Source organism: Narcine bancroftii, chromosome 5, assembly GCF_036971445.1.
Source record: "Narcine bancroftii isolate sNarBan1 chromosome 5, sNarBan1.hap1, whole genome shotgun sequence".
NCBI lineage: Eukaryota > Metazoa > Chordata > Chondrichthyes > Torpediniformes > Narcinidae > Narcine > Narcine bancroftii.
Genome location: NC_091473.1, coordinates 207,188,010 through 207,200,189, shown reverse-complemented (window position 1 = coordinate 207,200,189; position 12,180 = coordinate 207,188,010). Strand labels below are relative to the sequence as shown.

The 12,180-nt window shown below is 50.9% G+C and overlaps 1 protein-coding gene across 2 annotated transcripts in view; it reads right to left on the bottom strand.

Moving 5' to 3' along the window:
* Positions 1-4,676: 4,676 nt before the first annotated feature.
* Positions 4,677-12,180, bottom strand: part of abhd4 (abhydrolase domain containing 4, N-acyl phospholipase B) — a 29,456-nt gene continuing 21,952 nt past the window's right edge. For both annotated transcript variants that reach the window (XM_069940840.1, XM_069940841.1), the window contains exons 4-7: positions 10,912-11,066; positions 6,870-6,981; positions 5,984-6,170; positions 4,677-5,166 (exon numbers count right to left, since the gene is read on the bottom strand). In XM_069940840.1, coding sequence (XP_069796941.1) covers positions 4,987-5,166; positions 5,984-6,170; positions 6,870-6,981; positions 10,912-11,066 — 634 coding nt within the window. In that variant the 3' untranslated portion in view covers positions 4,677-4,986. The remainder of the gene's footprint in view (positions 5,167-5,983; positions 6,171-6,869; positions 6,982-10,911; positions 11,067-12,180) is intronic.

Sequence of the window (12,180 nt, the reverse complement as noted above, 5' to 3'; positions counted from 1 at the left end):
CTAAGGGGTGGATGTCATTGGAGTTCAGGCTGCTGGCAACTGGGGTCAAGGAACTCACAGCAGGCTGCGGATTGCTGGAAACTGGCAGGAGGGGTCCCAGGTATTGGAACCGGGACGCAAGAGGGTGCCGAGGGTTCCTGATCACATTCAGATCTGGAGCTCGGGCTGGAGTCTGCGTGGCTGCGGGAGCACTTGAGAGGTGAATCCATGGTCACACGGTAACTCTGAGGGGCACTCTATTTTGCTTCTCTTTTCTCTGACCGTAAGAGGCGCTTCAGGCAATTTTGCCGATCAAAAATGAATTACGTGTAATATTGCACTGTTCTTATCACATGGCCATAAATTAATTCTTGAACCTTAATGTCCAGGGATACACCAATGTATTGAAAGGATAGGCAGGTTAGCAAAGAGGCTGATGTGGTTCTGTTGGTAAGCACCATCAAATCATTAGGAAGAGGTGACATGGGAACAGAAGATGTAGAATCATGGTGGGTTGAATTAAGAAATGGCGAGGTAAAAGATAACTTTTGGAGGTTGTATACAGACCTCCAAACAGTAGCCTGGATATGTACAAAAAAATTACCATAGCAAATAGAAATGGAGTTTCAGAGGGGTAATTTTATGGTCGTCATGGGGATGTAAACATGCAAATAGATTGGGGAAAATCAAGTAGGGCCTAGATCTCAAGATTGAGAATTTGTAGTATGCCGTCAAGACCGCCATTTCAAGCAGCTTGTTGAGTCCACGAGGAGATTGGCTGTACTGGGTTGGGCATTGTATAATGCAGTGTATAGCAGTGGTTCTCAACCTTTTTCTTTCTACTCACATACCACTTTCAGTAATCCCTGTGCCACTGGGGCTCTGTGATTAGCAAGGGATTGTTTAAGGTGGTCTGTGAGTGGGAAGGGAAGGTCGAGAACCACTGCTCTAGACCCAATTGTTACTGAAGTATTTTGCTTGAGAAAAATGGTCATTGGCCCCATTTTCTTTGGAGTTATGAAACTGTGCACATAACGAGTCAATGAGGGACAATGAAAACAATGGCTTTCAAACTTGTTCTTCCCATCCACATCCCACCTGAAGCAATTCCTCACTAATCAGAGAGCACCGAAGGCATAGGGAATATTTTAAGTGCTCTGCGAGTGGGAAGAAAAAGGTTGGCTTAGAGCAAAGGAATAGTGATTGCAAAATGATAGAGTTCAATTTGAAGATCAAACAAGGAGAAACTAAAGTCAGACGTGTCAGTTTTTTCAGTGGATCAAGGGGAAATTCCACCAGGCATGAGAGGAAGTGGCAAAAGTAGATGGAAAGTGGGTTCGAGTAGGGAGGACGGCAGGGCAGCAATGAATGCAGTTTCTGCAAGAGATGGGGAAGGATAAATATGGATCAGAGAAGAGGAAATATTCAAAATGGAAAAATGCCACAAGTGGCTGTCAATGCCAACATTGAAGCAAAAGGGGGCATGGATGGAAGAAAAAATAGTTGCAAGGTCGAGGATTGCAGAAGGCAACTAAAACCTCATGAGGAGAGAAAAGGTGAAGTATGAAAGTAGGCGAGCAGATGATTTCGAAGAGGATAAAAAAGCTTAAAATATGTGAAGAGGTGAGAGTAGATTATAGGTCCACGAGACAATAACACAGGAGAAATAATAATGGGAGATAAGGAAATGGCAGAGAGTTGAATGAGAATTTTCCCCCACCAATCTTCACTGCACCAGATGTCTACGGACAGCCAAAAGGGGAGTCAGCGTAGTTACTATCTCAAGGGAGAAAGTGCTCAGGAAGCTGAATGGTCTGAAGGCAGATTAGTCTCCCAGACGAGGCGTCCTGAAAGAAGCAGCGGTCGAGATTGTGGGGGTGTTGGTAATGATCTTTCAGGAATCAGTAGATTCTGGCATGGTGGTGGAGAACTGGAAAGTCGCATATGTCACCCCGCTGTTTAACAGAGGGAGGCAGCCAGGAGGAAATGATGGTCCAGTCATCTGGATGACAGGGGTTGGGAAGATGCTGGAGCCAATCGTCGAGGAGATTCTGGAGTAATCAGAGGAACGTGACAAGATAGACAAAGCTTGCATGAAGGGAAAACCTTGCGTGACGATTCTTTGGATAAGTGACAAATAGGGGAGACGCGTGTTAGGATTTTCAGAAGGCCTTTGACAAGGTGCCGCACATGAAGCTGCTAAACAGGGTAAGAGCGCATGGTGTAACAGGAAACATAGGAGTGTGGGTAGAGCAGTGGTTCTAACCTTTTTCTTTCCACTCACACACTACCAAGTAATCCCTATGCCATTGGAGGTCTGTGATTAGTAAGGAATTGCTTAAGGTGGTCTGTGAGTGGGAAGGGTGAGAATCACTGCTCTAGACCCAATTGTTACTGAAATATTTTGCTTGAGAAAAATTATCATTCGTCCCATTTTCTTTGGAGCTATGAAACCCTGCACATAACGAGTCAATGAGGTACGATTAAAGCAGTGGTTTTCAAACTATTTCTTCCCACACACATCCCATCTTAATCAATCCCTTACTAATCACAGAGCACCTATGGTACAGGGAATATTTTAAGTTAGTGAAAAAGATTGAGAACCTCTAGCTTAGAGCAAAGGAACCATTAGGGGACAGTGATTGCAAAATGAAAAGAGTTCAATTTGAGATCAAACAAGGAGAAACTAAAGTCAGATGTGTCAGTTTTTTTTAAGCGGAGAAAAGGGAATTTTTACTGAAATATTTTGCTTGAGAAAAATTTTCATTGGGCCATTTCCTTTGGAGTTATGAAACCATGCACATAACAAATCAATGAGGGACGGTTCAAACAGTGGTTTTCAAACTTTTGCTTTCTGCCCACATCTCACCTTGAGCAACCCAGCATCGATGGCAGAGGGAATACTTAAGTGGCATGTGAGTGGAATGAAAGAGGTTGAGAACCTCTGGGGTAGAGCATTGAGTGATTGGCAGAAACTGGGATCATATGCTGGTTGGCTGCCATTTGCTGCAGGGATCGGTGTGGCAGCTGCTCCTTTTTAAATGTTGTGTATGAATGATTAAGATTGTGGAATGAAAGGCTCTGTGGCCAGGCTTGCAGATGATAATGAAGCCAGGTAGAGGAGCAGGGAGTGTTGAGGAACCAGGGAGGCCGCAGAAGGACATAAATATTAGGAGAATGGGCACAGAACCATCAAAAGAAATACAATGTCGGAAAGTATCCGGTCCACGGCCCTGGGTATTTTCTAAATGAAAATTTCCAATCCAAAATTGATTGGGAGTCCTCAGCCAGGATATCCTGCAGGTTGAATCGGGGTGAAGGCAAATGCAATGCTGGCCTTCATTTCAAAAGGAATAGAAGAGCAGGGGTGAGACCTCACTTGGAGCATTATTAAGCAGTATTGACTGGGCTCCTCATTCAAGAAAGGATGTGTTGACATTAGACAAGGTTCACAAGGAGGATTCTGGGAATGAAAGAGTTCTATGAGGAACATTTGACACCTCTTGGTCCTGTACATAGTGGAATTTAGGCGCGATTTCACTGAAACATTTCAAACGTTGAAAGGGGTGGACAGAATCGATGCAGGAAGGTTGCTTCCCATGGAGGGGGAGCTAAGGACACATGTTCAGGATCGAAGGGTGTCCACTTCAAACTGAGGAGAGGAGAAACTTCTCCAGCCTGAGGGTGGAATATCTTTGCTACAGGTGGGTGTGGATTGATTAGCCAGGGCATCAAAGGTTATGAGAGAAGGCTGGGCAGTGGAGCTGAGTGGGGAAAATGGATCAACTCGTGGCTGGATGGCGAGGCAAACTCGATTGGCTGAATAGCCTATTCCTAGTCCTGTGTCATGGTCTCACTATGGAGGTGAGAGGGGGAAGACTGCCGAGGGTAGATCTTTGGAAGTGATAGGCGAGATGATCGAAGGCTCTCTGGAAGAGGGTCGACCCTCACCACGATCACTTTCAGAGAGCCACCCTCGCCCCTCTCTGCCTACCTACCCTCCTACCTGCATCTTACCTGTAACCCTGTGGTCCCACCCCCCACCCCTTCCTCCCTCCTCTCCTCCCCCATTTTATTCGCGCCTCCCTTTGCTCATACTTTGACAAAGGGCCGAAGCCTGAAATGTTGGCGTCCCCTTTACTTCCTGTGGATGCTGCATGACCTGCTGAGTTTCTACAGTGCGTTTGTGTTTTCACACGCCTTCAGACATCTGGGATACTCCCAAAACTGGCCTGGGGCAGGGTGGGGGTGGAGGGACACCCCACCACCGGTACTTCCATCTGCTGTTTCTTATGGATCGCTGGGGTCTCCAAAATTCCGTTTCCACTTCTACCCCCCAAAATTGCCTTTGGACCTCCTCTGGTTTCCTTCTGCATTCCTATGAGCTCCCCCACCCCAACCCCTGGATCGGTGGGTTAATTGGCTCGGGTATTGTCCCCCTGCCGTGCATAGGAGAGATACGGCTCCTTAGGAGGTCAATAGGGATGGACACAAATGAGTAGTTGAGCGTTTGTACAGACTTCATGGCCCGAACAGCCTGTTTGCCCCTGGTGGGTTACTCACTGACAAGAATGTCATTCTTGAATAGTACCCTTCCTCACAATTCACAACCCCCCCTCCCACAGAACAGCAAACTCTGCAGTGTCCCACCACTGAATCCGCAAATGGGAAATGCTGTACGCCCCCCCCACACCCCAGCATCCTCCCCACCCTCACAGAAAGGGCAAGGCCTGCAGGCCATCCGACAGCTCAAACAGAGGGGATGGATCCGCAATCATCCTGGACATCACAGGATCGGCGGATTTGAGGAGAATGAACCCTTCCTTTGAGCTAGTGTGGATGGGGGAACATCAAGAATAGAACCCCTCCCATGAGCGGACGCAGGTGCAGAAACTGCACCCCCACCCTTCCTCCCCCACCGGCAGCAATTGGGTGAGTTTCCAGAGCACGTGGCTTGGCATGGAACGAGATGCGCCCAAAAGGCTTGTGTCAGCCTTCTGAAGAGAATTACTTTGTGTCAAGCTCAATGGTAATTGGCAGGGTCTGCAGAGGGGCAGAGGGAGAATTTGCAGGGTCTTGGGACAAGGGGAATGGGCTTTTGGAGAGCGAGTTGCAAATCGCAGAGACCACTGCATTGAACTCTTGGGGCCGGTCAGCGTAGACATGGTGGGATGCTCCCTCGATGGACTGCAGGGAAGGGGAGAGAGAAAGAGCAGAGAGGCAAGAGGTTAAAACAAAGGACACAGAACAGCCAACCAATCCCGCGGTAACAATCACTTTCTAACTCGAGCCTCCGGGAAGCCTCTCTCTGGATCCGATCTCAAAGGCATGCGACGGGACAGTGTGGAGGGGAGTCCCAAGCTGTGTTCTAACCGTAGGAGCAATGGGATGGTGCGGAGGGGAATCTCACATGGTGTTTGTCCGTGGCCGGGGCGGCCGGCGGGGCGGGGCGGCCGGGGCGGCGGGGGGGACCCGCGTGGCGGGGCGGGGACCCGCGTGGCGGGGCGACGGGGGGGACCCGCGTGGCGGGGCGACGGGGGGGACCCGCGTGGCGGGGCGACGGGGGGGGACCCGCGTGGCGGGGCGACGGGGGGGACCCGCGTGGCGGGGCGACGGGGGGGACCCGCGTGGCGGGGCGACGGGGGGGACCCGCGTGGCGGGGCGACGGGGGGGACCCGCGTGGCGGGGCGACGGGGGGGACCCGCGTGGCGGGGCGACGGGGGGGGACCCGCGTGGCGGGGCGACGGGGGGGACCCGCGTGGCGGGGCGACGGGGGGGGGACCCGCGTGGCGGGGCGACGGGGGGGACCCGCGTGGCGGGGCGACGGGGGGGACCCGCGTGGCGGGGCGACGGGGGGGACCCGCGTGGCGGGGCGACGGGGGGGACCCGCGTGGCGGGGCGACGGGGAGGGGACCTGCGTGGCGGGGCGACGGGAGTCAACTTCATTCTGTGTCTGTCCCTGGACGTAATGGGACAGTGCGGAAGGGAGGAATCGGACACCCACCACTGTCTTCACGTAGGAATCTGGACGCAGCGACCTGACCCGCTCCCCGCTGCTGGAATCGATCCAGGACCGCGAGCCGTAGATCAGCGTGATGGGAATCTCCTTTGGGATCAGATGTATCCTCCCAAGCATGGGGCGCTTGGCCCATCCGAATGCTTCGGACAAGACCTTGAAGGCTGCTTCTCCACTGTGGAGGGGGTGGGGAAGGAAGGAGGAGGTGTCAATGTCCGAGAATCTTCCCCCTCTCCTGAGGTCCCAGCCTGTTCTTTTTATTATTCTCCCAATCAAAATGTTACAAGTCCGGCATCAGTCTACCATTCAGAGGGGTCAGGCAGTCTGCCCGAGCTGAACCCTCGCCTGCCCGCTGCCAGGACCCACGGATGGTCAGCACCAGACCCATGAGGTCATCCTTCGACCAAACCACCCCCACCCCACCCCATACCGGGTGCCTAAAGATCAGGAGTGTGGGGCTGAAATGTAGCCAGACTTTGAGGAGCAGCCCTTTCATGTAACCGAGCTGGGGGTGGAACCTGAGACATTCCACGAGGACAGTTCTCATTCAAGGCTCAGAAACAATAGGCGGTTGGCGAGACCGTGAATTGACTTAAAACAATTACAAATAACAGCTTTATGTTACATCCTCCACCCAGGACTCCAATACAGAAGAGGAGGACTCCGTATATCGACACCTCTGGGGGTGGGTGGGTCTGACCCCTCACTGCCGAATGTAAAGCAGCCAGCCACGGCATCTCTGGACAAGGATAGGACGACTCCCCTATTGCTCTCCATCTCACTGGCATCTGGGTAAAGTGAAGGGGTCTGCCACCAAAGGACAGGGAACCCCAGCAGATTACTCCCCTCCCTGGGACCCGCTCCCCCCCCTCACCTTGGGGTCTGTGCATTGCAGTGGTACACGTATTCAAGGATGGAGTTGTCCTGGAACATGTCCGCGTACTTGCTCTTCAAATCTGGACGGAATCTCTGGACCATGGCAGGTCCTGGAATGGAAAGAGAGGCGAGGAATCAGGAGTCTGTCAGCTCTCTCTGCGTCTGGCATGGTGGTGGCCGAACCACTGTTTGGGACGGGATGTCTTCTTTTGGGGAGGGAAAAGAAGGTAACATCTGCTAATACCTTTCAGACACAGATATGGTTATATCTGGAACAGTGTGGCACTGAAGCAGGGCTGTCAGCCCAGGGACCCCTCCCCATCGACATGTCTATCTCAAAGCCTCAAACACCACTTTGGGTGGCATGGTTAGCGTTACGCTATTACAGTGCCAGAGGTCGGGAGCAGGGTTCAAATCCCTCACTGCCTGCAAGGAGTTTGTACGTTCTCCCAGTGTCTGCATGGGTTTTCCCCGGGGGGCTCCAGTTTCTTCCCACTGTTTAAAAAATGTAGGCCAGAAGGGCCTGTTATCGTGCTGCAAGTCTAAATTACATTTACATTTTAAACCACTGTCTCTCACCCTAACAGCCTGTTCTACCTGTCCACCCCCTACGTAAAAGTAAATATTCACCCCGTATGCCTCCCTTAAATTTCCTCCCCCACCTTATAGGAGTTTATTGTCACACGTTGTATGACAAATAATACACCAAAATTACTGACTGGAGCTAATACAGTGCACTGCAGAGTTTTAGTATGACACAAATAAGTTTTTGCTTGCGATACACCAATGTGCAAGAGAAATCCTACAGGTCGTGCAGCAATAAAGGGCCCTTCATCAGGTGTAAGGGGGTAGGTGGAAGGAAGGAGCAGGGGAAAGAGCACAGGCTGAACCAGTAAAAAGTCACGGCCAGATGAGAGTGGGAGTGAAGCTGAAAAGTGATAGGGGGTAGAGGCTAGTTCTCTGAGGGGAGAAAGAAGGGGTGGGCAACTGGTGGAAAGGAGGCAGAGGGGATAGGGGAAGAGAGAAGCTGGCCATGTGGCTAACAAAAATTGGAGAAATTGATGTCACTGTCGTCTGGTTGGAGAGTTCCTCCAAAATTTGCAGGCAGCCTCAGTCTGGCAGTGCCCGAGGCAAAGGACAGACACGCCAGTGTGGTAACGGTGTGTGGAATTTAAGTAGCTGGCTTCGCTTTTGTAGTGGACGGAGCGAAGGTGTTTAACGAAACATCGAGTGATAAGATCGGTGGACACTTGGAATGCATTGCTGGAGGTTATGGTGACGGATGGAACAATAGAGACATGAATGCAAAAAAATAGAGGGATATGGGTGTGGGGTTGGGAAGGGTTAGACCAGTGGTTCTCAGCCTTTTTCTTTCCACTCACATCCCTCTTCAAGTAATCCCTTTGATATGGATGCTCTGTGATTAGTAAGGGATTGCTTAAGGTGGTATGTCAGATGGGAGGGAAGGGAAGGTTGAGAATCATTGCTCTAGACCCAATGGTTACTGAAATATATTGGTTGAGAGAAATTGTCATTGGACCATTTCCACTGGAGTTCTGAAACTGTGCACATTACGAGTCAATGAGGGACGATTCAAACAGTGGTTTTCAAACTTTGTCTTTCCACCCACAGACCACCTTAAACAAACCCTTACTAATCAGAGCACCAATGGCATAGGGAATACTTAAAATGGTACGTGAGTGGAAAGAAAAAGGTTGAGAACCACTGGGATAGACTCTAGTGCAGTAGCTTTCAAAAGGTCAGCACAAGACTGTGGACTGAAGGGCCTGTACTGTGCTGTTTTGATAAGACCACCCCCTTCATCCTTCACGACTCTACATAACAAGGTCTGCATTTCTTTGAACTGTGGTGACAAGGCAGGGTCAATGGACCTGAGAGCAGCCAATTAACATGATTGTGGGGGAGGGGGAGGCTCCCACCCTTTGCACTGGCATGGACACCACAAAAACAGGCATTTCGGCCCACATGCAAGGACTGTGCCAAGCACGATGCTGACTCGGTCGAAACCGCTGCTTCCACACAGTGTCTCTGCCTTTCTCCCCCACACATTTCCATCAAAATGAGGCAGGTCTCTCATCAAAAGCCTAGGTTTTCTGCCTGGCAAAAAGGAGATGCTCAGTTTTCCTTGTGAAGTGCAGGACGCTCCCTTAATGCCTCAGACTGGAATTTTGACACTCAGTCCAAGGCAGTGGAATCCTGAGAGGTTCTTTCCTGACACAGAGTGGAAAATGAAGATGCTCCTCTGACCTCAGAGAGAGCATGTTACAGCATGGAAGGTAAATTGCTAACCACACATAACCATAAAACAGTTTACAGCGTGGAAACAGGCCAGATCAGCCCCTCGAGTCTGTGCTGGTTCACTCGAACAACGACACTAGTTTCCCCCTCCCACACTCCGCCCATATCCTGGTACACATCCAACCTTTTCTTAAATGACAGAAAGGACCCTGCCGCTACCATCTCCTCCGGAAGATCATTCCATTCTACCACCACTCTGAGTGAAGAAGCATCCTCTAACATTTCTCCTAAAGTTTTGCCCCCTTACCCTTAACTTATGCCCTCTTGTCCCAACCTCCCCAGGCCTCAGGGGAAAGAGCCTACTCACATCTAGTCTATCTATTCCCTTCATAATTTTAAATACCTCTATCAAATCCCCCCGCAACCGTCTATGTTCCAATGAATAAAGTCCCAGTCTCCTTAATCTTTCTCTGTACTCTAGATGTTATAAGCCAGGCAACATTTTTGTAAATCTCTGCACCCTCTCCACCTATCTATATCCTTCCAACAATTTGGAGACCAGAACTGAACACAATACTCCAAACCTGGCCTCACCAATGCCTTAAACAGTCGTAGCATCACTTACCAGCTCCTATACTCTAAGCTATGTTTTATGAGGGCCAACCTTCTTTATATCCCTTCTTAACCACCCTGTCTACACGGGAATCCACCTTCAAGGAACTCTGTACCATAACTCCAAGATCCCCCTGTTCCTCTGCATTTCTCAATGCCCTCCCCTTAACTGCATATGTCCTAATTTGGTTATTTTTTTCTGAAATGTAGCATATCGCCCTTTTCTATATTAAATTCCATCTGCCATCTTTTAGCCCACTTTTCCAAACAAACCAATTTCTCACTATCCACCACTTCCCCATTCCCTATTTTCGTATCGTCTGCATATTTGCTTACCCAGTTAACCACCCCTTCCCTCATCCAAATCATTAATATAAATGATAAACAACAGGGGACCCAGCACTGATCCCTGAGGCACACTGCTCGTCACAGGCTACCATCCTGACAGAGAGTTGTCTACCATAACTCTCTGCTACCTACCTTCCACCCACCTCTGAACCCATCTCACTACCTTTCTATTGATCCCTAGTGACTGAACCTTCCTTACTAACCTTAAATGAACTGGAGAGGGAGGTTGTAAGTATAAAGCATTCGCTCAAAGCAGGAACAATAACTCACAGATACTCCCTTACCCCATGTGATTATGGGACAGTCGCTTACAGCAAAGAGGGCAATTGAGAGACACTCCCTCACATTTCTGGGATGCTCCCTTGAACCTGTGTGATGAAACAACATTCTGTGGCAGCAGGGTGTGTAATTCAGATACAGTCCCTGACCCCAAGACGAGAATGGAGGACAGTCCCTCATATTGAGGGCGAGTGACTCTCATTCACCTTGAAAGAAAAGTGCCTGGAAGATGTACCTTTACTGCAGGGTAGGGTGGTGACTCAGATGCTCAGGAAAAAGGATTGACAGATAGTCTTTTACACTCAGGCTGGGGGGGGGGGGGGGGGGGTGGGTGGAGGTGACTGACAGACTCTTCCTTCACTAGAGGGGGCTGCTGAGTGGCACACGCAACCAACCTCCCCACCGTGGGGCAAGAGATTGGCAGACGGTCCCTTCCCCCGACCCCACCACTCCCCCACATGGGCTTGTGTTTGGCCAACATTCCTTTCCTTACATGGGCTGTGGGGGTGCTGTGGCAATCGGCGGACACCCCCCACCCTTACCCCAGGGTCCCGCAGCCCGCAGGACAGCCAGGAAGTTAAAGCGTCCCAGAACAGCCGCCAATGCCTTCACCCACACGGGGGGCTTCCACATCTCTGCCTGGTCCGCCGGCCGTTCTGGGAATCCCCATGGATCGACCAGGATAAGGTGCTTCACCCTGTTCCCAAAAGAGGTAGAAGCTGCAGTTATTCTGTGGTAGCGACAACCCCCTCCAGGACAATGGAACCGGGCACAGCAAGATCTCACAAAGGTTTCTTTCTGATAATTGAACACTGAAGCAGAGGGCACGTTTGTGGGAGGGGTATCAGGAAAGAGTCCTCTTCACCCTTCTCTTTGGTCCCACCCCTCTGAACCAGAGGGTCACCCCTCCCATCATGATCCCACCACCCCGACCCTCTCCCCTCAAACCATGACCCTGACTTCCCAAACGATCCACACTCCTCCACAAAGTTCAGTATGAACAACAGCATCCCTCCACCAGACACATCCTTCCCTCCCGACCCCATAGGAACTGCTCCCTCCACAACTCCCTCGCTCACTCGTCCCTTCCCACTCATCGTGCCCCCCCCTTAGTCCCTACCTCGTGAGCGCAGTAAGTGAAACACTTACGCCCTCACCACCACATGTGGCTCCAAATAGTCTTTCCTTGTGAAGCAACATTTTGCAGGGTATCTGTCGGAGTCATTTACTGAACTTGCTGCTCCCGTTGTGGCTTAATCTACCCTGGGGAGACTGGACGCGGACTGGGAATTTATTTCTTCGAGCACTTTCACACTACCTGCTGCAGCAGTGAGAACCTCCCAGTGGCCAACTACTTCAAATTCACACCGCGACAGGAGGTGCGTCCCGGGCCTCAGACACGGCCAAACGGAGGCTACCCACAAATTGAGAAAAGAACGCCTTGTATTCCATCTGTGTACTCGCCAAGCAGATGGCATTAACATCAACCTCTCTAATTTCTACTCCCCCTCAGCTCTCTGGGAGGAGAAGGGAAAGAGAGAGACATCGCCTCCCTCAATCACCTCACCTCTCTCCTCCCACCCCCCCCACCATGTTTATTCAGGCATCTTCCCTGATTTTTTGACACATCTGAAGAAGGATTTCGGGCCCTTTGACTTTGCCCAGACGCTGAGAGACCTGTTGAGGTTTTCCAGCTCTCTTGTTATTCAGCAAACAACCATGAGCCCTCCCTTGACGCAACTGCCCTTCCTGTCCAAGCCCCCACTGACCCATGATCTCCCCCACTCCCTTACTATGCAAGCCTTAAACCC